Source organism: Crinia signifera, chromosome 9 (genome assembly GCF_055691185.1).
Source record: "Crinia signifera chromosome 9, ASM5569118v1, whole genome shotgun sequence".
Lineage (NCBI taxonomy): Eukaryota > Metazoa > Chordata > Amphibia > Anura > Myobatrachidae > Crinia > Crinia signifera.
In genome coordinates, this window is record NC_139225.1 from 70,867,142 (window position 1) to 70,894,826 (window position 27,685).

The following is a 27,685-nucleotide window of genomic DNA, read 5'->3' on the forward strand; positions in this document are numbered from 1 at the left end:
GGCCCTCAGGAATCGATTTTAGCCAGTTATTTCAGCTAGCAGCCTGAATGTATGCACTGGAGTCTGTGGGTTTACTGTAGTTCCTCATAAGCACCTGATTATTTTTAACATAAATAGAAACATCTAAAAAATTGATCTTCTAAAAACTCTTTTTAAATGTGAATTCAATATTTAGTTCATTAGTATTATGATCCTTAAACTCATTTAAAAGCTCCTCCCCACCTCTCCAGATAAAAATGATATCATCGATGTATGTATCGTTTTCAAAGCACCAGGTTCGCCCCCAGGGGACAGTGGTTCCAAATAGTCTCCTCCTCCCACTGCCCCATAAAGATATTAGCATAACTGGGGGCGAACCTGGTGCCCATCGCGGTGCCAACGTTCTGGAGATAAAAGTTACCATTAAAAGAAAAATAATTGTTTTCTAAATAAAACATACACCCTCCATCAGAAAATTCTGTAAATTAATCTCTAAATCACTCTTCATTTAAGGCCTTTTTTAAGGGCATCAAGACCTCTTTGGTGCTCGATAATAGTGTATAGCGACTTGACGTTAGCTGTTACCAACATGAATCCTTCTTCCCATTTGACATCCTCCAAAACATTGAGGACATCCCTCGTGTCCTTAAGATGTGACTTGTTTTGGACCACCAGTGGTTGAAGGAAAAAATCGATATACTCCAACAGATTGGCCGTAATTGACCCAATCCCAAAAATAATCGGTCTCCCTGGTGGGCATACCGGGTCCTTATGGACTTTTGGCAGGATGTATAAAACAGAAATAGCAGGAGCAGTAGATTTTCAGTATTATCAGTATAGATGTGATAGTGGAACTCGAGTGAGCAAATGAGCTCACCCAGAGAGGACCAAAAATAAGATGTTGGGGGACACCTACTATCAATGGTTTTCTGAGCTGCTGTTTTCTGTATTTCTGTTTCACTTTTGGTGTAACGCCGGAATAATGCTGCAGTTGATGTTAAAATGATGCCGGCATTCCAAGATACCAAGTTGGTTGTCCGTTTCTGTCCAGGCTGAAGTTATGTAACTGTTTTCTCCCTACTTAAAACTCTTCCTACTTTAAAATCCGACAAAATATCTATAGTCCGCTTTCAATAGTCAGCCTTCTATCCTCAATAAGTACTAAAAGCTGTTTGTAAGTTCACTGATTGAGACCCCACCCAGCCAATGCCCCTCTCCCACTAGCAATAAAACTAAGATAAACAAATAGTAAGAGGTTACATACCATCCCAGACAATAATGAATTCTAACTCCCTTTCAAATCTAACTCAAAAATATTTACACAATTATCTAAATATAGAATATTGCAGTATGCAAAACAGCTAGTTCAATACTTGTGTAACAGCAGGTGATATTAGTTACCTATAATGAGAAGGAGATCTATAAATATTAGTGGTGGGCAATGATTAAAATTTGTAATCGCATTGTTAGGCACATAAGTGCCACTTACCTACAATCTCGTTGCCAGGGGTTCCATGCTCATTGCCGGGGGGATTACATGCTTTTTCCATAGGTGTTCCATGCTTGTTGCAAGGGGGGGATACAGGTTTGCTGCCATATGGGATTAAACACTCGTCAGGGGGGAATACATGCTGCCATAGGGGTTAAATGCTCATGGCTAGGGGGTATAAATGCTTGCTGCCATAGGGGGGGTAAATGCTCATTGCCAGGGGGGAATACATGCTTGCTGTCATGGGGGGGTCGCCGTGTGCCCTCCCCTCCACGCGTTAAAAAATGTAATCTGCATTAAAGTGTAATTAATGCGTTTAACGTGCCCAGCACTAATATATATATTATACACAGTATCTATATCCAGTCTTGAGACCGTAAACTCTGAAATGCCAATTGAGACAGTTATACCTTTAAACTGAGGGCTGCTCTGCAATAAGAATCACCTAGTAGTGCTGTAAATTACTGATGCCGGGGAAGGTGAGTCAAGCCACATGACCTCACCTTAATTTAAGTTATTACATTTAAATTATACATACTGTACGCTTGCCATACTATCCCTCACACAGGACACTCACACATTACACAGATTCTGTCGCTGTCCGACATCAAGCCTGTATTTCACTTTTTCAATCAGCCACATAACTGCATAATACATGTGTCACTATTTAAAGGGATAGTGTGTGATAAACCTATCTATGTATAATTTATTTATTAAATCTTTCTTACATAGTGCACTAAGGGTCTTATTCAGGTCCAGTTGTAATTTAGCTAAATTGAAAATCGGTCAATTATCTACTGTATACACATCTGCTGTGAACTAGGGATGCCAGTCCCGGGGAACTTTTTTAAATTCCGGGATTGAAAAATACTCATCCAGGATTCCTGGGATTGGAATCCCTAATTTTAAACTCCGTACGCCCCCCCCCCCCCCCCCCCCCCCCACGTTGCCCTGCCACACATTTAATTAGCAGTGCAGCGGCGGCTGAGCAGGAGGCAGGGTGTGCGGTGGTGCCTCCGAACGTGCCGACTGGCCCTGGATCCACGTGGGGAAGGCAGAAGTGGGCAGACGGCAGTGATGCGGCCTTTGACCGTCACACAGCGCAGAGCTGCAGTCCGGGTATTAGACTGTGCATGACCCTTGCAAAACTGCAGCTACTTATTCAAAATGGTAAATTATAGTGTAGGTCAAGCCCAAACCAGTGTTGGGCAAGGCAAATTACATGTGGGTTATATGCAAGTGACCGCCCTCTGTTGATTTTCAGGTTTCATGTTTGTTGCCCACGAGTCGTTAACTCAAAACTGCAGTTACTTATTCAAATAGTAAATCATAATATAGTGTATGTGCCCACTTTACCAGCGTATTTCATGTCCAAACCAGTGCTGGGCAAGGCAAAATACATGTGGGTCCTATGCAATTGACCCCCTCTGTTGATTTGAGGTGTCAAATATTTTGCCCAAGACTTGTTAACCCTTATAAAACTGAATGTTCTGAATAATAAGCTGGGGCTTGAGTAAGAAGCTATCTTCAGCCTCGTTCGTTAGCTGAGGTAAGGACTATCCTGGAGGAGCCCAATGAGTGGCACACAGCCTGCGGCCTTGGACAGGTGAGTGTCTGCTCTGCAGCCAGGGGGGTTCCCAGCTGTAATGTCCTCTCCCTGCAGTGGCTGGGCTATGCCATACATTCTATTATAATATAATAACCTGGCTGCTATGGGATCACATTGCCCTATTGCTCTACCGCAAATTTTCTGCTGCCCAGTGTTATGGCTCAGGCTTCATGCCCAGTGTTTTGTTGTTATTCCTACCAGTCTGTAGTGCACAGTGTCATTCGCTGCAGATGTTCTAACAAGTGTCCAATGCGCCCCTGCATGATGGGCTCGCCACCTGTGGCGCCGCTGCTCGCTGGGCTAGCCACCTGTGGCGCCGTTGCTTGCTTACTCGGCTCATGCCCTATTTTGCAAACTCTGTTGTTCGCTTGCTTATAATGACACCTATTGTTTCTTTCATTTAAAAGCTCTCCTCTCATTTAGACATGCATAATATTTTTTACTCCTTTGCTTATTATGCATTGCCAGATTTGAGAATCTCGAAATATTTTTTTTCTGGGTGGGGGTTTGTCCTGAAATTTTGTTGATTTGTAGTTTTTCTGGTCATTTGGCTTACCCTCACCATGCTTTAGGCCTGGTTACCCTTCCGACCAGATGATGACGTTGCCACAGGTCCTTTTGGAAGAGTGAATCCTTGCGCTACTTTAACACAAACACTACTCGCTGTCACAGCTCACCCCCGGCATTGAATATACCCCTATGTAGGGTATTCCTTAGATCTTCAGAATTAGACCTGTGCAAATAAATTGTAAAAATCTCCTATATCTCAAATATTATCCCATAGCTCAAATATTATTCATTTTAAGATCCGTATAGAAAGAGCCTTATTTTTTTATTTTTTTTACATTGTATTTACAGATGTAGAATTATGATACGGACTAGAGCATTCGCATTGGCTCTGATCTGTCCTGCCATGTTTGTCATCTTTTATTTTTTTTGTTCTAGAAAAAGGCGACCAGAATTAATACAGGAGAAGTTGCTGGAACAGTGTCCACGCTATGCAGGACAAAATGTATCCAGATGTACAGAAACCTTTAGAGGACTTTAGGTAAACTTGTGTATGTCTATTTATTAACCTCAAAAGAAAAATAAATATGCATTCAGAAAACCCAGTGTCCTAAACTTCCTTTTCCTCCCAGCAGAAACGCAACATGGGTCTGACCCTAGCGAGCCAAGCTGGATGCAGAACGTTCCTGGGAATGTTGTAACACACTGGAAAAACAGAGGACCTGCGCTGAGCCCATCTTACAGAAGATTGAGGAAGTTTTGTAAGTGAAGCTGTTATCAGCCGGATCACGCATTGGATGCAGCAATGTCGCACAGACGACACCGTAGAACACGAGTGTGTGCGTGTTAACTCTACAATACTAATACTAAGCAGGTGGGACATGTAGAAAAGATAGCATTCCTTCCTCTTGTCAACTGCTAAGTTATGTATCAAAGCAGATCAGAAAGCACTTACAATAAAACAGTTACTGTCATTAAACAACCTGCTTTATAATGTAATGTAATAGTGTGAACACACCATTAGCTTTGCAGCAAAAGATCTAAACGTATCCTAGATGAGATTAGAGAGAAAATATAGGGTGACTGGATGGGGGAGAGAGCAAATAGGGGGACATATTAGGGATAGGATATAGCAGGGGGGACAGGAGGAGCAGAATGTACTGGTGATAAAGAGAAGGAATAAGGGTCGAGGGAAGAGAAAAATTGGTGGGTAGAGCTGAGGAATGATGGGTCCAGAATACTTGTGCATAATAATGGACTTATAGCCCCTGTTTATGAAAGTTAAAACTCCCAAAAGTAAACTCTTGACTCTTGAAGATTATCTCACTGACCTGGCTATGGTATGACAGGTGGCAGTTCAGGATGACTCTGAATTCTAATTCAGACCGGATCGCAGGACAAATGCAGGGGGAGATCCTGTCCCCTTCCAAAAATGGCCGCCGCTGTGATGGAGAAAGATGCTAGAGGTGCTCCTTCTCCTCTAGCATCTCTCAGGGAAGTACAGAGTGCCCAGCGTTACCCGTAAGTGCGGATTCCGGGAGTGCTGTGTCCCTGCAACCCCTGACAACGAGCAAGTAAACCCCCAGGGCAAGGAGCACTTAACCCCCCCCCCCTGGCAAAACAAGCAAGGAACACACACACACACACACACCCCCCCCACCCATGGCAACACGCAAGTTACACACACACACACACACACACACCCCCCCCCCCCCCCCGGCAATGATTAAGTAACACCCCCCCCCCCCCCCCCCCCCCCAATCTGTGTCATTAATCGCAGGGTTTTTTGCAAAAATTTCATGAGATTAAAATATTTTTTCGTCTCTTAATTGACTATCCGAGTTTATTCCCTAATTTTCACCTTACTTGAAATTGGATGGATCAACGGCCCTAGGATGCGGGTAGGCACTGAGTTATGTTGGTAGCAGTAGACTATTTTGTTATAGTTATTATAAAAATTTTTTTTTCTAGATTCATGTTTTAACTTTACTGCACTATGGCACATAATTGATCAAAATGTAAATGATAATTTACATATGTTACTTCAATTATTTCATGCTGATTTAACGATTGAAATATTGGAAAACTTATGCAATGTATCTTCTTTCTAGTCACGCTAATTCTCAATATTTTGATATCAGTGAATTTATGGTTATCATACGAATGTCGTTTTGATGATACCCTATTGATAAAGTTATACATCATCTAAATACTGTAATATCCACTGCTAAAACTAAATTCTTTAATTTGTATTGCATGTACCAGGTTTATTGTGCCAATCTTTAATAAAACACATGGAAAAAATATATATATTTTATCGTTGCCCACCACGAATATAAAATATATAAAAATATCTATCTCTCTCAGGAAACCCCCCTTTGCAAATCCTGCGTTTGCCCCTGACCTCTCTGGAGTTCCGTTGCAGCCTGCACTGCGTGGGTGATGCCAAAAGCAGGCAGTGGCGCAGCGTGACCCGACTGTCACCCTGCTCAGAGCTGCATTCAGGGGTCGGGAACAACTGTGCACATGCACAGTCTAATCCTGAAATCCCGGGAATAGAAACGCCAATCCTGGGATTTAAATTCTGGCAATTTTGGGGCCAAATCTCGTGATCCCGCTGTTTCCCGATCCTGAGATCCTGGCCACCCCTCTCTCAACATTTAGTCCCATGGATTCAGGTACATGGCATCGTTCCGGAGGGACCTGGCCTCTGTGAGATGACATGCCTTATGGCTCTACCCTGTCATATTAGTGGGATAGTTGGGAGGTATACATCATGTTAATTATCAGTTTGCCATTTTTCTACAGTATTATATTGACACTCCTACTCACACCTAATTGGATTGACTTTAAGTTGTGAAGAATACAAACTATTCATACTGTATATTGAAAATCCTTCATAAACTTGAGATAAATGTGCTCATTGCTAGTACTTATAATTAAATTTTAAAGATTAATATATAGTAGAATACAGCAGGGTTGTGAAATGAAATGATAGCTTCTTATTTGCAGTAACATTTATTCATCTTTTGTCTTTATTTAAATTTTAGGTGGTGAGAGAGACCCTGGATTTCAGAAGACCGGTAAATTGACACCTAAGCACATCAGAAAATATGGGACAACTGTAAATTAATCTATTTTATATACTGGGACATGACCACAAAATATATTTGTACTCCTGACACTGAGGGCACAGTAACCAATCGGAATGATCTTCCTTAAAATTTTTACATGAATGCATTACTTAGGTCAAATAGTACTCTCGACTCTGGGTACACACTTGATGTGTGTAGTCAGCGATATTCTGGCCGATGTTAGCTGACAGAGTTGGCATTGGCAAGTGCATGCAAACTTGTCAATTAGGGTGGCCAAACCAGGGGCATTTTTTTCAGTCCTGGGATTCAGCTATCCTGCAGTACTACTTACAAGGGCTGGCTATTGGTGACAGTTGGCGGCAGCAGCAGAACCTGGCAGAGCAGTGTCCGGAACTGATGCGGCTGGGTGGAGCAGTGTGGCTGGCGGGCAGAAGCATTGCGACTGGGATTCAAATCCTGGTGATATTAGGGGCAAATTCCAGGATCCTACCGATCCTGGGATTGGCCACCCTATTGTCAATGCTGGGAGTGACGACAGCGGCCACGCTGCATTTGGCAGCATTACATTTACTAGTGATGCATGCAGAGCTGACTTTTTTTACATTTTGAAGTTACAATCTTTCGGGATCAGAAAAATTGTTCAAAAAGTCCTTTAGTCTGTACTCAGCTTTAGACTTATAGGGGGTAATTCAAATGATTTTTCACACCTGATCTCCCGTCTGAAGTGATGGGAGATCACTGGACGATATTCAAATTATGATTTTTTTTTTTTGGCGCATATCACGCCTATTCAGCTCTGGTTTAGGCACATAAAACCCAACCAAACTAATGGACGCAACAAGAAAAATCCCGTTTGAGCGCACAATCGAATGTCTTTTCTCGACTCTTAGCTCGTTGGGATAGCAAGCTAAGAAGATTTGTGCATGCCCCTCGGCAGAAACATTTGAATACCAGCAGTGGGCGCGCATGGGTGAGGGGACGGGTGCCCAACATTTAAATTCCCCTCATATAGTCCACAATTAAAGTTTTGTTCCAGGATTGTAAGGGCTCGAAGGAGCACTGCCAAACCTGCCCCCTAACTCTGTTGCCCCAGACCGTGGTCTGTGAACATGTGCAGCGCTAACCTTCACCTCTAAGAGCCGCGTTCGAAGGAGCTGGTTATGCCGGTTCCAACCCCGATGCTCCCAGGCCTTAAGAGAGACAACGTGTTCACGGAGGCGATCCAGGTGCAAGAGGAAAACTAACTACCAAGAACGGGCCGGCTGGGATACCCCTTAGGAGTGCTCAACTGCGGAGTGACAACCTCTGAGTGCAACAATGCACAGTGGTGATGCAATAAACAATACTGGCGCAACAATGCACAGAGGTGGTATAATACACAATACAGGTGCAACAATGCACAGATGTGGTATAGTACACAATGCTGGTGCAACAATGCACAGAGGTGGTATAATACACAATACAGAAAGAAGACTACAGGGTGATCACCTGACTTATCTGGGAAGACGTGGAACCAGAGATGAGGTCTCCAACTACAGCAGCACAGGCACAGAAAGCAAAGGGCTGGGGAACTCTGACAGGAACCAGGAACACACCACTGAGACATGTGCTAGGCAGGGTCCAGGACGCTATAACCAGCACCTGACAGAAGGCAGAGCCGGCTATTATTCAAAAGAGCCGCCTCCCCCGGCGGAAGTGACGCCAGGTGCAACTGAACAAAGCCTCCCCCTGCTGCTGTCTGTGCGGCGGAAGTTCAGGGCGTTGCTAGGCAATGATCCGACACTTCCGCCCTGACCCGTCCAGTAATCACCGGAGCGTGGCAGCTGTCCCTGCGCCTGCAGCGCAACAGGTGAGCCGGGACCGGCGCCTAACAAGGATCTTACTGATATCATTTATCTATAATAAATCCTAGAGGTAAAGGTGATTTCTAAATACCTATGGAGGAATCATGGAATTATAAGATGCATGTGATATCTACAGCACAGTCACTTATGATACAAGAGAAATACAGTCTACAGATCACCTATAACAAACTCCTTAATTGACTTCTGTTTTTAGGAAATAGTCTTAAGTTTTCTATTTCACCTTGTAATTTATAGGGCAGTATTCAATGAGGATAATTCGCCCTGTTTCACGGCGAATTTGTGCTATTTTCGCGTTGGAAGGTGATTTTTGGGGGGGGTCAGAAAGTGAATCCCCCTATTCAATGTGCACTTTTCGCCGTCTTTCTAAATGATTTTCGCTGTGTTGCCGTGTAGCAAAACGCCATCTTTTCATGGTGAAGTGGAAAGTGAACTTTTAAAATAAAGTTGTTGTTGTTTTACATTTGGTGTCAAAAAATCTGGAATTTTATTCTGTGCAGGGGCATGCTATTTTTTATTCATGTGCTTATAGCACATGAATATATATTTAATTAAAAATAATATATATATATTTTTTACACATAGCAGCCAGCAGGGTGCCGAGAGCCGCTCATTAGATAATCATATATTCACTGCTCCCGATCATTACATATGCACGATCGGGTGCAGTGAATACCCGGTCCCCTGCTGGCTTTCCTGGGGGGCAGCCTGTGCTCTCCCCCACATACGTTCTGGGGCAGGCAGGGAGATTTCCATCTCCCTGCCTGCTGCCGTCCTCCGGACGCCGCAGGGGTTCGCGGTCAGGGGCAGCGAGCCCCTGCCTCATTGAATACTGTGTCAGCGAGGGCTCCAGCCCTCCGGAACACGGCAAATGTGCAGAGAATCATAAACAGGATTCGCTGCACATCGCGATTAGGGACATTGAATACTGCCCAGAGATTAAAAATGCAGCTGATAATGAACTCTCCTTTTTGTCATGATGCCCTAGGTTATTGAGAACACTAATATGAATGAATCAGAAAACATTGTTTGATTACATACTGTAATAATATCTATCAAAACATATACAACTAAAACCCCCCCCCAAAAGAAAATGTCCAACAGTATACCCCATCGGAGGTAGGTCCTGCCTGAGCCGGTGCAAGCTCCAGGAAATCCACCAGCCGGGACCCCCGCAATAGTATCAACATACTGAGGGCAAGCCCAGCACCCGGAAAAGCAGCTGTACTGCCCCCAGCCTCCTTCCATGATTTGAATGAATGTCTCACCACCGCATCCACTCACCTCCTCCCTGGCTCAGCTGCGGTCTAAATAGTACAGTAGCGGAGGCTGTACATGCCCTCTGCCCAACCACAGGACATTGCGGTCAGGAGGTATGGGCTCCCTCATTGGTGGAAACAGGTTTTACCCATTTACACTGCCCAACCACTTTTTTTTTTTTTTTTTTTAGTACCCCTTTCACACCGACGCTCGACGCTGACCTGGTTCCACAAGGCAAAAAGCTGGGTTTTTGCCTCAATGTAAAAGGGGTATAAATCTTATTTAGGTAGATTAAGTGGAAGCAAGTAATGGGGGTATCTGGTGATTTCTGAAGGACTGCATTTGTCCGTGCTGTCTGCAAGATACATGATGGAAAAAACAAGAGGAAAGAGGGGGAGGAACCAGTTGCAGATCATTCAGTAATAGAACAAACTCTGCACATTACAATAACTAAAAGAAACTTAAGGTTTATATATGCTAACCTATAAACTCTCCGAAGCGGACAATCAGGTGAGAAATCCAGGCTAGCCCTAGGTAACTGTCAATTAGGTATTAAACATCTTAAAACCTCTTTTAATAATAATGAGATCTTTGGATTTGTCCCACAATTGTGGCTGTTTTGGAGGATCCGAGGCCAGAAAGTGGTCCAACTGGTGCCCAGAAGTCCCCCTGAAGGTCCGGTATAATGGGGGTGAGTGTGTGGGAGTCTGCAGCGGTGTGTGAACGGGCTGGGGCGACTACAGAGCTTATGCTTCTGCGGCTGAGCACATCAGCACTGGAACCTGAAGTCTGCATTTTGTATTTTGATGTTTTTTTGCAAAACTACAACTGAGTCAGAATGGGGCCCCATGTACAGCTATGACCTCAAACATCAGTAATCACAAATAATTATTCACAGATTCTACAAAAAAAAAGGTACTTGTGTATTATCATGGCGCCCACAAAATCGGCCGACAATCGTATGGAAAAATCGGATGCGATTTTGCGGCCGATTTTCGACCGATTTTTCACTTTTTCCGGCCAATTTGCATGCTGTTCCATTTTTGCACACCTTGCACACCCCCGATTTCCATCGTAGTGCATCGCATGCAATATAGTGGCATGTGATGCATGCCATGCGATGCATGTGAAGTGATTCGATTTGTAATTGTACAATCACCCTGATGGGTGCTTACAATGTTAAATGCACCGCCATTGTTAACGCCACCCCCACTATCAATGCCAACCCGAAGCGTGGCGAGCGTAGCGGCGGTACGCTTCCTCCGACCTTTTCATACCCCCACTATCCACGTCGGCGTGGAGTTGATTTTAGTTAGTGTGGCGAGCCCGAAGCGTGGCGAGGGGACGCGGAATACATGTAAAGTAATCCGCGTCCGCTCGCCACGCTTCGGGCTCGGTGGCTCGCTGCGCTCGCCACACTATCTAAAATCAACTCCACGCCGACGTGGATAGTGGGGGTATGAAAAGGTTGGAGGACGCGTACCGCCGCCCCTCGTGGGATCGCTGCGCTCGCCACGCTTCGGGTTGGCGTTGATAGTGGGGGTGGCGTTAACAATGGGGGTGCATTTAACATTGCAAATCACATCGCATCGCATGCCACTTGCTGGCATGCGTTGCTATGCGATATTTAATTGTACAATCAGGGGCATTTTCCCGAAAATCACATCGCATACCATCGCATAGTACCTGGGGGTGTGCAAGGATGGAATAACATGCAAATCATCAGGAAATGGCCGAAAATCGGACGCAAAATAGCATCGCAGATCGGCCAAAAATCGGCCGATAAATCGGATGCGATATCGGATGCTATTTGGATGAAATCGGGCGCCGTTATAATACACAAGTACCCAAAAAAAAGTCACTGGTGCACTAGCGCAATGTACCCCTGGGACCGGAGATGCCACTGAAGAGGATCCTGAAGGCTGCCGTGGACATCAGGCACTACTAATACAATGCGATTGGCCTGATTTTTGCAACCCGATTGCATACGATTAAAATCGGTGGCGCTGTGCTAGGAAACAAGTACCAGGGAATCTAGTACTCTGCACTGCAAAACAAGTATCAAGGAGACCTGCATGAGACCCATATGCCTGAAATTGCCCTCTCTCCTTTATAATCCTGCCTGGTAGCAGTACAGTACTCTCTTATTCCCTGTCCTATACCAATTGGCAAGTCAGGTAAACCGCAGAAGTACTGTACCACATAGGTCCAGGCTATTTGGTTTTCTGTTGATTATCTTGGTGTTTCTGTACATTTGACATCTGTTTCTGGACCAATGTATTTTTATGTGTAATGGGCCCGAAAACAGGTAATTTTTTGCATATTTCTGCTGAAACATGGAAAGATATACTGTATGTGATCATTTCTGGCGTTATATAGCCCTGGGTTTCAATTAACACGTGGAAAATTACCATAGCTGACTACATATCCCCCTAAATCGTTACTTATTTCCTAGCAGGGCGCCCAGTTTTGTTGTGTACGCGACCGTAGTGAAATCGCATTGCATTACGTTCTAGTAGCATGCGATGCGATTTTCCCACTCCCTGTCAGATCCTCTCAGAAATCATTCTGAGGTGATATTCTGACAGGAGTAGAAGCATCCCTCAGAGCTGCTTGTAATTTATTGAAAGTTATTGAGATGGCTGCATCTATGACCATGTTTACGCTGTCTCAGACGGAGGAGGAGGCGATCGCCTTTTTTTCAAGGACACAATCTCCTTCCGGTGGCGCAGAATTGTGCAAATGGCCACTTAATGCATGTGGCGCTGCCATGTAAAAGCATGCCGGCTGAAGGTGAGCCTGAGAGCGGCCCACTAGTTTCCTGGGTGCCACTTGTCCTTTGTTAACATGCTGCGGTTAATCTATTCCTGGGCCCAGGAGCTCACCTCTATTTAGTATTGTAGCTAGCAGCTGGACATTTTTTAAGAAAACGGCGGTCTTCTATAACCGCTGGATGCGGGAGGCTTGAGCAATGGACATTATGGCGCAGCCCCAGCAAAGGATCGGTGGACCTGGCCACATTGTGAAGGTAGACGAGACGCTGTTGGTAAAGCGGAAAAATAGCGCAGGCCACATTTTACCACAGCAGCGGATTTTCGGTGGGATATGTCGGGAGACTGGACTTCCTGAAAATGGTGCCCAGGTGTGATGCCACCACATTAATGGGGTGTATCCTGGAGAATATAGAGCCGGGCACCACTATCTATACGGACTGCTGGAGGGCATACAGCACTGCACAACTGGAATTGGCTGGTTATCAGCACTTTACTGTTAACCATCGCTTCAGTATTGTTGACCCGGCCACAGGAGTCCATACACAAAATGTGCAGCACCTGTGGGGCGCATGTAAGTGGCGCAATAAGCGCCAAAAGAGGCACTGTGCGAAACTAGCTCCCATCGTATCTCACTGAATTCATGTGGAGAAAGACATTGGGAGCTGATGACCCATTCCACTGCATAGTTCAAGCACTGAAGCTCCTCCCTAAGGACAATTAACTGTGAATTTATTTCTTGTACTTTTAATCATTAATGTTTTTTATTTTAAAGTTCTTATATTGTAATTATTCTCATTAATTATTGTAATCAATGTTCTTAAATTTATTTATGCTTCATTAATGATTTTATTTAAGTAAATTAAAGTTATTAGTTAACACATGTCCTCATTACTATGTCAGCTGTATGATTTTGCAGTTGTGAATGTGTTCCTAAAACACCAGCACTATCCACGCCATCCGAAGCATGGCGAGTGGCGGCGGCGGAACATGTCCTCCCGACCTTTTCATACCCCCCACTATCCACGTCGGCGTGGAGTTGATTTTATATAGTGTGGCGAGCCACCTAGCCTGAAGCATGGCGAGCCCCGCGACGGGGTGGCGTTGATACTGGAGGTGACGCTAAACAATGGCGTAGGTGCTTTCAATTGTAAGCACCCATCACATGTCATACTAAGCACACATCATCACATCTCATAGTAAGCACCCATCAAATCTCATCGCATGGGTACTTCTACTATTAAATATCGCATCGCACCTGGTGCCCTGCGATTCCATGCGATATTTCATTGCATAAGCACTCCTGTGCACTTCATATGGACATCACATCGCACAGCACTATACATGCTGTGTGATGCGATTTCACTACGTAGAATAGCCCAGTACGCTAAATGCATACTGGGTGCCCTGCCAGGAAACAAGTACCCCTAAATCTTTTTAATCTAGTCTAATTTTTACACAAGATGTCAACAAAAAGACATTCATAAATTGAAAAGCAACTTGCTATAAATTTGGGATTGTGAACATTATAATAAATAGTTATAAAACAAATTAAATAAAAATGAAGAAAATGAAAATCACAGCAATTATACTAGCAAATAAAGTTTAATTACTAGTATTATAAATCCTGCAACAAAAAAGTTATTATACAAATAGAGGTGAGTAAGTCACAGCAAAATTTAGTGTGGTTGACTAGTGTCACAGAGACTCAATGTTTCAACACTAACTATCTTAAGTGTCGATTTAAATTAGATTATTCCCACAAGGCCGTGCTAGTAAGATCAACTATATTTCTGGATACGCTGATTTTGGTTGGCAACACCATAGGTCGAGATCAGGCTGCAAGTGGGGGCAAGATGAGGTGGTTTTGCCTTTGCTTCCACACTAATGTAATGTCGATACTGGTCTGGTACGGCTCCGCCAGCGAGTGAGACCAATTCAGACTCCAAGAGGTAGTCAGAACTGCGGAGAAGATCATCTCTGTCCAGAGCAAAAGAGCGGGCAACAAAGATAGTCAAGGACCAACTACATCCTGGCATTGGCTTGTTTTAACCTGCTGCAGACGCTACAGGGCCATTTCCACCAGAAGTCTAAAGTTTCTTCCCTCAAGCGGTTCACCTGCTGACACGTGAACTCCTGAACAGCTCACTGTCTAGTTGCGCCATAACCCTCTGCACATAGGCCCTTATTCAGATCTGATCACAGTACAAATTTGTTCTGATAAATACTGATTATGCTTCGCAATACATACTGTTTTTACTTATTTATTTTTGTTTCATTCTTTATCTCCCCAGAGTGTGTATTGCATAAGATGAGTCGTATCATCGGGGGCACACAGACCAGCTCTGGTGAATGGCTCGTCAAGTTCATACAGGAGATGGATATAAACACATTTGTGGTGGGACAATTATCAACAACCATTGGGCCGTGACTGCATCTCACTGTTACTCAAGGTGATTAGAAACCAACTGATCATTGTTTAACCAATCAATACAATGTAGTACCAAACCAAAAAAGAATGTAGCAATGATCTATAAACATACACAACTGAAGACTTATGGTTTTTTAGATTTATAAAATAAAAAATTGAGCAATGCTGATTGCATAAGTATTAAGCAATGTAGACAGGTACTTGGTCTGCAGTGCACTTGCCTGATTCATATATGCAAGTAAAGCAACAGTATTGTAATCCAAAGGGATCATAATCTTATGTATTCTGCAATTGCCTTTCAGTGGTATGGTGGAGGACCACTAGTGTGTTTGAAGGATTATCGCTGGTATTTGGCTGGAGTGACAAGCTGGGGCTCTGGCTGTGGGCAACACCATAAACCTGGAGTGTACTCCTGTTTTGGGATTCTTACCACAGATTTACAAACACCTGGAGGTAAGACTATGGCTGAAACCCACTACAAGATTTAGGGGTCTATTTAGTAAATGTAACAAGGCTACTAAAGGCCCCCTTACACTTATCCAACTTATAGTCCAACAAGTTGGACCCGATTGACTCGAGTTTACTTGTGTATTATCACGGCACCTGATTTTACTATGTACGCAAACGTAGTGAAATCGCATTGCATGCCATTATTGTATGGCATGCGATGAGATGCGATCTTACCTGTTATAATGGCACTATACTATACCATTAAATTACATATAATGTCATTTATTTACGCCCCCCCCTCCAGTATCTACGTCATCCTGAAGCGTGGTGAGGGAATGCGTCCGCCCGACCTTTTCATACCCCCACTATCCACGTTGGCGTGGAGTTGATTTTATATAGTGTAGCGAGTGGACGCATATTATGTTACGCGTAACCTCGCGGGGCTCGCTGCGCTCGCCACACTATATAAATTCAACTCCACACTGACGTGGATAGTGGGGGTATAAAAAGGTCGGCCGAACGCGTTCCACCGCCCCTCGCTGCGCTTGCCACGCTTCAGGATGATGTGGATAGTGGGGGGGCCTAAATAAATGACATTATATGTCATTTAATTGTATAGCACATTAAATGCCATTATTATATGTCCAATCGGAACCAATATATTATCGCATTGCATGCCATACAATAATGGCATGTGATGCGATGCCATTTTTTATCTGACCCGATTTCGGTAATGTATTCACTGACAGAGAGCAGTGAATACATTACATAGGAAAATTGCATCGCATGCCATACAATAATGGCATGCGATGCGATTTCACTACCCTGAATAGCCCACTACGCAAATGCCGTAGTGGGCGCCGTGATAATGCACAAGTACCCACTCGAGATTTATCCTATGTGCAGGAGGATCAATCTCTAGCAATCTCTTGGTTATACCCAATGGCACGGGATTGTGCATTGGGTCCTACACATCAAGCACATCAGATTTTGTCAGACAAATTGAGACAATCCAACTGAATTGGGTCAAATCTGACAATCTCACAAGTGTAAGGGGCCCTTAAGTCCCGCTATTTGGAGACTGTCCCGCTATCCCTCCCATGGTTGGCAATGTCCGGCAGGGGGGGGGGGGGGCAGTTGGGGGAAGCCGGAAATCAGTCAGTGATAGCGGAAGCATCTCTTTAGTGCAGGGAGGGGGTTGGGGGTTGCTTATTCATTACTGGAGTGCTGGGCACCCCCTGAAATATATGTAATAGGGGGTTGGCTGCTAGGCCATGCCCCATCTAACAAGGCCATGCCAACCTCCTTCTTATCTCCGCCTCTTTTTTGGGATGCCCACACCTTTGGGAGGTATGCATTGTTTCTCTGTATTTAGTATACAGTCCTGAGAAATCAATCATGTCTCCATTTCTATATCTGCCTGTGCAGAGCTGCAAAGGGAGCTGTGCACAAACAATATTTACAGTAAATGGCTGAGAGAACTGATCCATCTTCTAAAAACATAAGTCCTTACGGGCCAAATGTAATAGGGTGTGAGAATCAGAAAGTGGGAGATTTTGGGAGAGAATTACCATTTTTTTTAAGTGTCAATCAATTACATGGCAAAAGCTACCTGGTTTTTCAGTGTAAATGATTGCTGCTTAAAAAAAATAAGAAACCTCTCACTTTCTGATTCTCACAACCTATTACATTGTGATGTGGAACGTGCACGCAGATCTCAGAGCAACCTTAGATCTACGTGCCCATTCTGAGGGAAGTGGGCGGGCAGCTGACATCCGGTGATGTCAGCTGCCCTACTCCCTCACCCATGTCATCTGACATTAGCATGAAACGCTGGGCATTCCCATATGCTAATGGTTCGCCCCACGCCAGCTGCAAGGTTGGCTGTGGCCGCACGCTCCAAGTGCATGCACAGGCTTAGAAATGTGCATGCGCAAAGAGAAAACATCGGCCCCGCGTGAAGGCACAGGACCGTGCAAACGGACCTGAATAAGGTCCTTGGCCCCTTATGTCTGATTGCACGGGAAACGCAGTCCTCTCCACGCTTTCTATAGGATTACAGAGGGGAAATTGAATAAGATGGTAGTTCACTTTCATATGTTGCTATGGAAAACCAATATATCTATTATCTTCTAAAAGGTTCTAAAGAAATACCAAGTACTGTAGTTTCTGATTGGTTGCCCATAGCAACATCCCATGTGAAATAGAACTTCCATCTTAGTAAATGTCCCCTGGGACTTTCATGGGCCCCTCTAACCAATTCTTCACGTGTTTCAGCAGGCGCATGCAGAGTTGTATCCGCACAGACAGTCCTGTAACACATGGTTTCATATAAATATTGAAAAATAGAGGTGGCAAAAAAAATGCCAGTATTTGTTTTATCCTTTTTCTTACAGTTTACTAAATAGACCCCTTAAACACCACAGTGTTTCATAACTAAGTTGGGAATTCTAGTGAAGATGGGATGTTGCCCATAGCAACAAGAGTCTACTTATTTATTTAGCACCTTCTAGAAAATAGATATAATCGGATTGGTTGCTATAGGCAAGAACTCCTATCTTTGTAAATTTACCCCACTGGTGTTAGTGATTACTAGCTCTGTCAAGTGGTAATCTCAATTTTTTTCAGTATAATGTATTTTCTTCATCCATTTAAATGCTGTTTATGTACTGCAATTTATGTAGGAAGGCAAAACATTTGTATTTGCAGTGTGTGTCACTTTTTTACAGATGGAGTGCCTTTCAGTCAGCGCTGGGAATCCGTAGATTCCCTTAGCTGGCACAGGCTAGTGGCGAGGCTCTCCATATGATTGGGACATGTGAGCGTTTCAAATGCACTAGCATGCCAGTCAACACGCGGCGGGAAGCACTTTCGGGATGAACTGCAGTTGGCTGCGGGTGTTACGATCCGGGGAGTAACTGAACATCTCCCAGACTGTATGTTCGTGACACCTCTAACCTCACTCTATTGGCCCTCCCTAACAGGTGGTCGTGGCTGCGGGATGCTAGGCTTAACCTGTAGCCGCCACGGCTGAAGGGGCGAGTTAGGCCTGCCCAAGCTCCGGTGCAACCAGGTGTTAGGTGGGGACAAGCCCACGACGACCGCCAGGGATAGGTCCAAGAGGACAATGTGACTAAACTAATAACCCCGACTAAAGAGGATAATGCAGAAGTACAAGTCCCTGAAGTGACACAAGTATGGAAAATAATAATGCAAAAATAATAAATAAAATAATTCCAATAATGGAAAATACTGCGACTGGAGGAATAATACCCAAGCTCCTTTTGGGCAACTGACATGCACCACAGTGCAACCTAACCGTAGCCTAAGACTACTCACGACACCGGGCATAAGATGAAAGTGGTTCCCAGATGCTTGAGAGTCAGCAGGTTCACGCAGGAAAGGTAGCAGCAGCACGTCCCAGGAAGAATCCTGCATAAGGCATTGGATGACTGAACTCAGACAATCCAGACCAGGAAATTGCAAACCAGGAAACAGGAAGCTATGACCGGCTCTGCATTGCTGGGGAGAATGCCTTAAAAAGGACTCAGGTGATTAGCACACCTGTGACATCTCCAGCCAAGCTGCCAGCAGGAATTATGAGCTCATTATTCATCAGCCTAGTGAATAATCAAGTCTCCAGAAGATTTGAGCTGCAATGGCACAGCCTGACCACCGGAGGCCACCAAAGAGTCAAATGCCCAAACACGAACAGAACACAAAACAGACCTGAACCATCCTAACAGTTCCTAACAGCGGGGGAGCGGCGGAGGGCTCTGTCGGAAAGGAATGTCTCATGTTCATGCGTCCCCTTCTGGCGGCGGCTGGTGATTCTATCGTCAGGAGCTGCTCCATCTGTATGTTACATTGGTTGTAATACACATTCCCATATAGCGTGTTTGAAAGGTGCAAAAAGCATCTTGCTGATGACCTAAGGTAAATTGGTTGTCGTCCCACGGAACTAGAGCAGGGTTGTTTACCCTCCCGGAATGGCCAGGTGTGAGACCCGCATATCGAGGTATTTGCAGTACTGGAGGCTGGGCTGCTGATAGTGAGAGACACTAAAAGTAGATCAGCCTGGCTAGAGAGATAGAAGGGTTATTTCTTCTTCCTACTTCATGACAGCCTTTACAATGGGTTCATCCCTCTCTTCCTCCTATTTAGACAAGTAGTATTTCCCCCCAGAATCTAGCTCCTCCACTTCCTCTCCCTGTATAGCTCAGCACCTCCCCTAAAGCCATAGTCTTTTTCCTGTCTCCTCTATCAATGTACAGGTAGTTAGTGTTAGTATTATATATTATTTTTTTATCCTGGTAGGCTGGTTATGCTGCTGGGTCTGGGCGGTGTGGGTTGGCGGTGCCTTATCCTGTTTGTCGTGTCCTGGCCGGTGGTGTAGACTTACTCCCCCTGCTCTCTCAGCTCCTGTGTGTGTGGAGGCTCAGAGGCTGGGCGCTTGGAATGCGGCAAACGGGGTGGCCAAAAAACAGTGACGGTGTGTGTCCTGTGGAATTGGCCCCGGTGGCAGGAAGACTGCTGAAGTTTGCAGAAAATTGGAAGCGAACCATTTGGGACGAATGGTGCTGGAAGTGGTCGCCACGGGGTATCGTCTGGAATTTATGTTAAGGCCAAGAATGGCAACATTTTTAAGTTTAAGGCTTCCGACTCCGGGTGTAGAGAGGGAAGCTCTAAAAATAAGTCTAAAAGGACTAGTCGACTCAGGTGCAGTTGAGATAGTGCCAGAAGTAGTAAGGGAGTCCGCAGTTTACTCCCACCTCTTCATCTTAAACAAGGTTTCTGGAGGTTTCAGGACCATTTTAGATTTAAGAGGTCTAAATGATTGAATAAAGAAAATAAAGTTTCATATGGAAACCACAAATCAATTCTGATGGGTCTAAGAAGAAACGACTATTTGGTATCGATCGACCTCAAAGATGCTTATTTCCATATTCCTATCGCATGAGATGACAAAGTATTTAAGGTTTTGCGTAGGAAAAGGACACTACCAATTTACTTGTCTGCCTTTCGGCTTTTACTCTTCACCTCGAGTCTTCACAAAGGTTCTTGTAGTGTTAATTGAGTGTATCAGGAAACGGAAGATTATGATTTGGGCGTGTTTTGAGGATCTTCTAATATTGGTAAAAACAGAAAGCAAGGCTATCGCAGCAAAGGAATATGTTATTCGATTTTTACAAGAACATGGATGGCTGGTCAATTGGGGAAAAAAGCCAGCTTATTCCCAGCCAGAATATTCAGTTTTTAGGTATAGTGATAAATACAGTGACGTTTCAGATATCACTATTCAAGAAGAGGTGCGAGAAGATTCAGCACTTGATTATGTTGATTCAAGGAAACCTCTGAATATCGTTAAGAAAGGTGATGATTCCGGATTCGGTAAAGCATTCCCTAAATTGGTGGGGGTAAGATCGCTTAATGACCAGAACCTCCTCGCTGATGAGTCCCTAAAACAAAGTAATTACTATGGACGCAAGTACCACAGGCTGGGGAGCACACGGTCTAGGAAAAACCTGTCAGGGAATTTGGATGACAACTGTTTCTAGAGGTTACCAATCACAGAGAACTGAAGGCGGTGTGGCTAGCGATTTAAAATCCTTCCGCAAAGACATTAATAGGGTCTGACCCACGCATCTTTTCAGACATTGCAATTACCGTGTCCTACATCAATCGACAAGGAGGCATGCAAAGTCAAAAATTATTAGAGGTGCGTGCTATTATGGTCTGGGCTGAACAACATCTTCAGTCAATATCCGCCCTGCATGTACTAGGGGAAGACAATCAGGTGGCAGACTTCCTGAGTCAAAGGAACATGATGCCAGGAGAACGGGAGCTGGAAAATTCGGTATTTTGGATGATTGTGCATCATTTCGATCAGCCAGACATAGATCTGATGGCATCCGCAGACAACAAGAAACTTCTTCGTTTTTTCTCCAGGAATCCAGCTCCGCGCTCGTGCGGGGTAGATGACCTATCTCAGAAATGGCGCTTCTCCCTGGCGTATGTGTTTTCTCAGTTATCTCTAATCCACGGGGTGTTGTGGAAAATAAGAACAGAACATAACCAAGTGATAATCATGCTCCCGTATTGGCCCAGGAGAGCTTGGTTCACAATGGTGGAAAGCATGGCAGTGGCAGATCCATTGTTCCTACCAATATTGGACAACCTTCTGAGTCAAGGTCCTGTAAACTGTTAGGACCCACAAAAATTATGTTTGATGGCCTGGAGATTGAAAGGCAGCAGTTGAGAGAAAAAAAACTTTCTCCAAATGTGGTAGATATTCTTCTCCAAGCTCGAAAAAGTTTTGTCTACAATTTTTATTACAGAATATGGAAATATTTGCAGAATGGTCTAGTGGCAAGTTCAAGTTTCCGGAAGCAGATATATCTCATGTATTCAATTTCTTTGTGATGTATTCTCTGCATTGATTTGGACAGAAAACTGGCAGAGCATAGTCAGATTAGAAGATTTTGCCAAGCTATCAAGAGAATTCGACCAAGGATTAGGTCTGTGGTCCCTCAATGGGACCTTAATTTAGTTTTAAATGGGTGGATGGTTGCATCATTTAAACCATTGATTAGATCTCACCTGCAATTCTTAACATGGAAAGTAGCCTTCTTGGTGGCAATTACTTCAGCCAGAAGATGAGCTACAGGCTCTTTGTATCAAGGATCCATATTTAAGAATCTTTCCGGATAAAGTGGTTCACAGAACAGATAGAGCTGGCCTCTTCTTTGCTGGCGCTGCGCCAGAATCTGGCGAAGAGGTGCCCCATCTGACTGAGACGTGCGTGCATCTCACACGCACGCGCGTCTCAGTTTCCCGTCGGCAGGGGGGCGGGAACCCTGTCCGTCTCCGCTTCAGGGAGACGGACAGGGTTAGGGCTGTGCGGCGGGGACCCGGGGTGACCGTCAGTGAGGTGGCGGAGCCCCGTGCCAGCCCCGTTGTAAGGCGACGCGCATGCATCCCCTTGCGGTGGCTGGCGAGGGATGGTGGATGGCGGATGGCGAATCTTCCACCTTCCTCTGCAAGAGCGAGACCCGCTCTATCTGTAAACCATCATTCCTGCCCAAAGTTGTGTCATCCTTTCATATGAGTCAGCAGATCGTTACCTTGCTTTTGTCCTATCTCCTCCAGTTAAAAGGAGGAGAAGCTACATACGCTGGATGTGATCAGGGCCCATCCAAATTTATCTGGATAGGTCTAGCAGTTTTAGGCAGGAGTTGTCGTTATTTGTGGTCCCTATGGGAGCAAAGAGGAGATTTGCTCCCTCAAAACAAACTATGTCAAGGTGGCAAAGAAGTAATTTCACCTACAAGAAAGTAGGACCCATGATCCCAGAAGGTATAAAGGCACACTCGACCAGGGCAATGGCAGTTTCGTGGGCAAGAGAGGCAAATATTTTGGCTAAGGAAATATGCCAAGCAGCCACTTGCATACCTTCTCCAAGCATTATGCGCTGGATGTGTCTGAGAATTAGTTTGGAAGGGAAGTCTTGCGTCAAGCTTTAGCTTAAGGTATTGTATTTGCCCTCCCTACTGCTTTAGTACATCCCATTGTAAAGGCTGCCATGAAGTAGGAAGAATAAAGCAACTACTGACGATAATTCATTTTCTTCGGAGTACTTCATGGCAGCCCATATTTTTTAGCTCTCCCTGTCTGTGTTTTTTCCCTAGTATCTGGGGCGGAGACATTCAAAGACTATGGCTATTGGGGAGGTGCTGCGCTATATTGGGAGAGGAAGAGGAGGAACTAGATCCTGGGGGAAAAAACTACTGTCTACATAGGAGGAAGAGAGGGATGAACCCATTCTAAAGGCTACCATGAAGTACTCGGAAGAAAAGGAATTATCGTGCGTATAATCCATTGCTATCTGTTTACTGTATATATTTTTAAAATTTTCCATTTGGGATTTGTATTGATTTGTTTTTTATTTATTTACAGATGGAGAGAAACCAATGACATCTACTCTGAGTATTGGGCGTACCAGGAGGAACTCCTTTGTGAAAGGCCAAAACTCCAGTGAAGGGAAATAATGGTGGTTACTTATCAATAAAAAATGGACAAGAAATGGAATTCATAAACTGCACTATAAATTGCTTCAATACATTATTACTCAATTTGTTATGGCCGCAATATCAAATATAAACTCAACAACAGCTAGAAGCTCAAATCTAGCTATCAAGAGCCTTCTGGGAACCTGACCCCTCTGGTGTCTTGCTGATTGGGCCAAAGAGAGAGTTTAGTTACTGTATGTGAATCTTCTGAGGAAACCATCAGTCCGTTTTGATGAAGAAACGTGTCAGGAGTGGGGAGATTGTCTTGTTACATTACCCACTGCTGAATTTATTATCACTGGACTGCCCTTTTGCCTTTGGACAACTCTCACACACCTGCGACACTGAGTGTGCGGCGATCTCCCTGCATTATTTCGCATGGTAGTGTTCTATGCTTGGTGGTGTATATCTGTGGAGAGAAGCTGAGGTGAGGCTGCTTCAGCACGGCATACATCACTCCCGGCGTAGGAACCCACTCCAACAGAGCCACACCGGTGGAAATGACTTACAACCTTCTCCTTTACCGCTCTGGTTCCCTTCTCCCTGTCCCTCTCGCTGAGGACTATACCCATTATTTCCAGCGAGCTGTCTGCCATCACATCGACACATGGGAGAACCGCTCAAGTGCCACCATCGATGTGAGCATATAACAACTTGAATACCATCTAATCATTCAAATGGCAAATGTCTCTGAGAAAGGTATTACACCTGGAGCTCCCTTTATCAAACTAGAAAGACCGTCTACCAGAGACAGTGGTAAGAGCTTAAAGGAACTTTTACATGGTATTATCCCTGTATCAGTGGATCTAATTAACTGGGGATTACACATCTAAAGTGAGGTTAATGCTGGACATTATCTAATTGTTTTTTTTAAGTGTTTTATTTAAAAATATGTATGTGTTGAATATATGCTTTCATTAAAGTATATCATTTTTTAAATAATTTATTATCCTTAAATAATCATCACAATTATTCTATACTTTCACTGCATAGTTATGCGAAGACCTTCAAAGGTGCTTACCTGGGACATCCGGAAAACAGCCGGAACTGCATGTCCCAGAGTAGCCCCACAGAAAACAATTAGCGAGGCCATGACGCAAGGAAGACCACACTATTGTCAAAACAAGTATATTGTTTCAGTTTTTAGAACAAAAAATGAGTTTAATAAAACCTCTATTAACCCCTTTACCTCTAAATTTCCAAATTGCAGCCTATTATCACTGGTGCAGATTCACCTACTGTACATCGGCCTACTGTATTTTAAGATTAAGAACAAAGCAATCCTTTTTCGAGCTGATAAACGTATTTATAAAAATAATATGGAAAATGTGTCATTTTTAAGGAGCCCATACACGGTCCGTTGTGTAGGGCTCCGTTCTGTACTATGTGATGTGCGCTCCCGCGCATCACATAGTACGGTACAAAAAGTATGTGCTGCACATACTTTTTGTACTAGGTACACATCGGATCGGATCGCAGTGCATGCACACTGCATGCACTAGGGATGCGATCCGATGTGTACTTTAAAAGAACATTTCGGTTGATGAGAAAGCAGCATTAAAATCGCTTGCTGCCTATACTGATATAGTTATCCGCCAGGCGGATAAGGGCGGCTCTATAGTCATCCAAAATTTGGATGATTATAGAGCTGAGATTGACAGTCAATTGAGTTGTACCAGCACTTATAAAAAATTGTCCAGGGACCCAACCAGTGTATTTAAAAAAGAAGTGGATTGTTTATTAGGCAGTGCGTTAAGGGAAGGTTAAATCAGTCAGTCGGTCTGGAAGGCATTGACTACTGATTACCCGATAACGCCACTGCTATATACAATCCCCAAAATCCATAAAGGATTGGTCAACCCACCGGGCCGACCGATAATTTCGGCCCGTGGGTCATTAATGCAACCCATTTCAGTATACCTAGACGCGCTCCTGCAACCTTGTGTGCAGGCGCGCCCCACGTATTTGAAAGACACTGGAGCTTTGTTAAAAGCATTGGGTAACCTGCGCAGTTTACCTGCCGATTGTTTATTGTGTTCTGTTGATGTGGTAAATCTATATACCTGTATTCCTCATGCTATGGGCTTCAAGCTGTGAATTTGCCATTAACCAATAACCATCTGTACAAGGGTCCCCCTCTAGAATTGTTTAATGCACTTCTTGAACTAGTGCTGTCTAGGAACTACTTTTTCCATGATGGGGGTTATTTTATACAATGTGAGGGGTGTGCGATGGGGTCGGCGGTGGCCCCATCGTATGCTAATTCCTTTATGTTCATGATCGAACAGGATGTGTTTTTGAGCTCTAAGGTAATATCTGATAAAATTTTGGCCTTTTTTCGCTTTATTGATGACCTCTTCATCATTTGGGGGGGCAGCGAGCAGGAATTCAGTAACATCATTGAATCCCATAATGCTTTGGTTAACCCGGTAAAATTTACCTTTAATATCAACAACACTGAGGTCAACTTTTTAGACGTCACCATCAAAAAAGTGAACAGCCATCTGGAAACATCATTGTTCTGTAAACCCACCGATGGGAACAATTTATTATTGGCATCAAGCGCCCACCCAGTGGCCCTAAAAAAAGCTTTACCCCACTCGCAATTCTTGCGAGCTCTCCGCCTGTCAACTAATCGACAGGATGGCATCAAACAGGTTGACATCATGTATAACAAGTTCATTGCTAGAGGCTACGACCCTGACACCTTAGATATGGTTAAAAACAAAGTGTTACAAATCCCGTTACATCAGATACATTTGAGTACAGCTAAGAGTGCCACAGTGAACAGACACATTTGGGTCAACAAGTTTAACCATTTATCTCCTAAAGCAGCCAGGAAAGCCAAGCAATTGTGGCCGCTAGTGGCCTCAGACAGCGAGCTTAAAATGTTCCACAATACAAAGTTAATGCCCTGTTATCAGAGCGGGCGGAACATTAAAGATTTAGTGGTTAAAAATTACATTTCAAAATTGATCAGTATCCCAGCACCCACAGGGTTTCTTGGTAAAAAGCGCCTTGGCTGTTTTAAATGTCCTAACTGTACAACTTGTAGTTTTCTACAAACGGGATCGTCTTTCAATCATCCCTTTTCTGGTAGAAAATACAATATCCTACATTATCTGACATGTACTACTAAGTTCGTGGTTTATATTATTACATGTCCATGTTCTTTGATCTATGTAGGTAAAACTGATTGCACCTTCAAGGAAAGGATGAACCAGCACCGCAGTGCAATTCGAGCAGCACTGCAGTCTGGTTCTAGTGAGCAACCGTTAGCTAGACATTTTGTGACAGCTAAGCACAATTTGTCGTCGCTAAGCTACCGTATTATAGATCATGTGCCCCCACCAATTCGGGGGGGCGACAGGTCTAAAATGCTCCTTAGATTGGAAGCCCGTTGGATTACTAAACTTGATGCATTGTCCCCAAAGGGTCTTAATGAAACACATGGCCTGCAGTGCTATCTATAAGTAACCTTAAATAAATGTATATATTTGAAAAAACTTTAATGTTGAATTATGTTTTATATGTGATATAATATGCCCCTCAGTACCTGCTGACACAAATGTAAGTGATCTGGCTGATTGACTTCAATCTGTACAAAGTTGTCTCCTTTAAATAAATTTATGACATAATAAATCAGGAAAGCGCTCGGCAGGATATCAGTAACCGGCTCTATGAGGTTATCTTTTTATCAGAGGTGTTATATATGTCATGTATGCTAGTTTGTTATTATGTATGTTTCATGTTTGTAAATTGTATCTATGTTTGCACTAACTAATTGACTGTTGATTGACAACACACCCGACGGATTTGATCCGGATGTGGGAGGTGTTTTGTTAAACGCAATGTTACGTCTATGCTATTTAAGCGATGTTGTTTCATTGTACCATGTGGCTTGACAAAAACTCAAGTAAAGAGTTGAAACGTTGCAGGAACCTTGTGTGCTGTTTCCATTATTTGATAATTCTCTAATCAATACCGGATTGACGCTGATTCAGAACTGTGCTTTCATTAAAGTATATAATTTTTTTAATTTATTATCCTTAAATAATTAATCATCACAATTATTCTATACTTTCACTGCATAGTTATGCGAAGACCTTCAAAGGTGCTTACCTGGGACAATATCTGGAAAACAGCCGGAACTGCATGTCCCT

At 43.9% G+C, this 27,685-nt stretch overlaps 1 protein-coding gene across 13 annotated transcripts; it reads left to right on the top strand.

Moving 5' to 3' along the window:
* Window positions 1-2,924: 2,924 nt before the first annotated feature.
* Window positions 2,925-27,456, top strand: LOC146035624 (uncharacterized). 13 transcript variants are annotated; one of them, XM_083159178.1, is made up of 8 exons: window positions 2,925-3,074; window positions 4,023-4,125; window positions 4,220-4,345; window positions 6,635-6,667; window positions 14,867-15,025; window positions 15,306-15,456; window positions 23,142-23,317; window positions 23,410-27,456. In XM_083159178.1, exon 8 carries the CDS (start codon window positions 25,754-25,756, stop codon window positions 26,993-26,995), a length of 1,242 nt encoding a protein of 413 aa, XP_083015304.1. In that variant the 5' UTR covers window positions 2,925-3,074; window positions 4,023-4,125; window positions 4,220-4,345; window positions 6,635-6,667; window positions 14,867-15,025; window positions 15,306-15,456; window positions 23,142-23,317; window positions 23,410-25,753; the 3' UTR covers window positions 26,996-27,456. The 13 variants fall into 12 exon arrangements, with proteins under 13 accessions (XP_083015306.1, XP_083015313.1, XP_083015305.1 ...); XM_083159180.1 differs by having other exon boundaries at window positions 4,023-4,135; window positions 4,217-4,458; XM_083159187.1 differs by having other exon boundaries at window positions 4,023-4,135; window positions 4,217-4,345.
* The last annotated feature ends 229 nt before the right edge of the window (window positions 27,457-27,685 follow it).

Excerpts from the sequence above, each read along its gene's own strand:
- LOC146035624 (XM_083159180.1), top strand. The coding sequence starts at position 25,754 with ATGGGGTCGGCGGTGGCCCCATCGTATGCTAATTCCTTTATGTTCATG.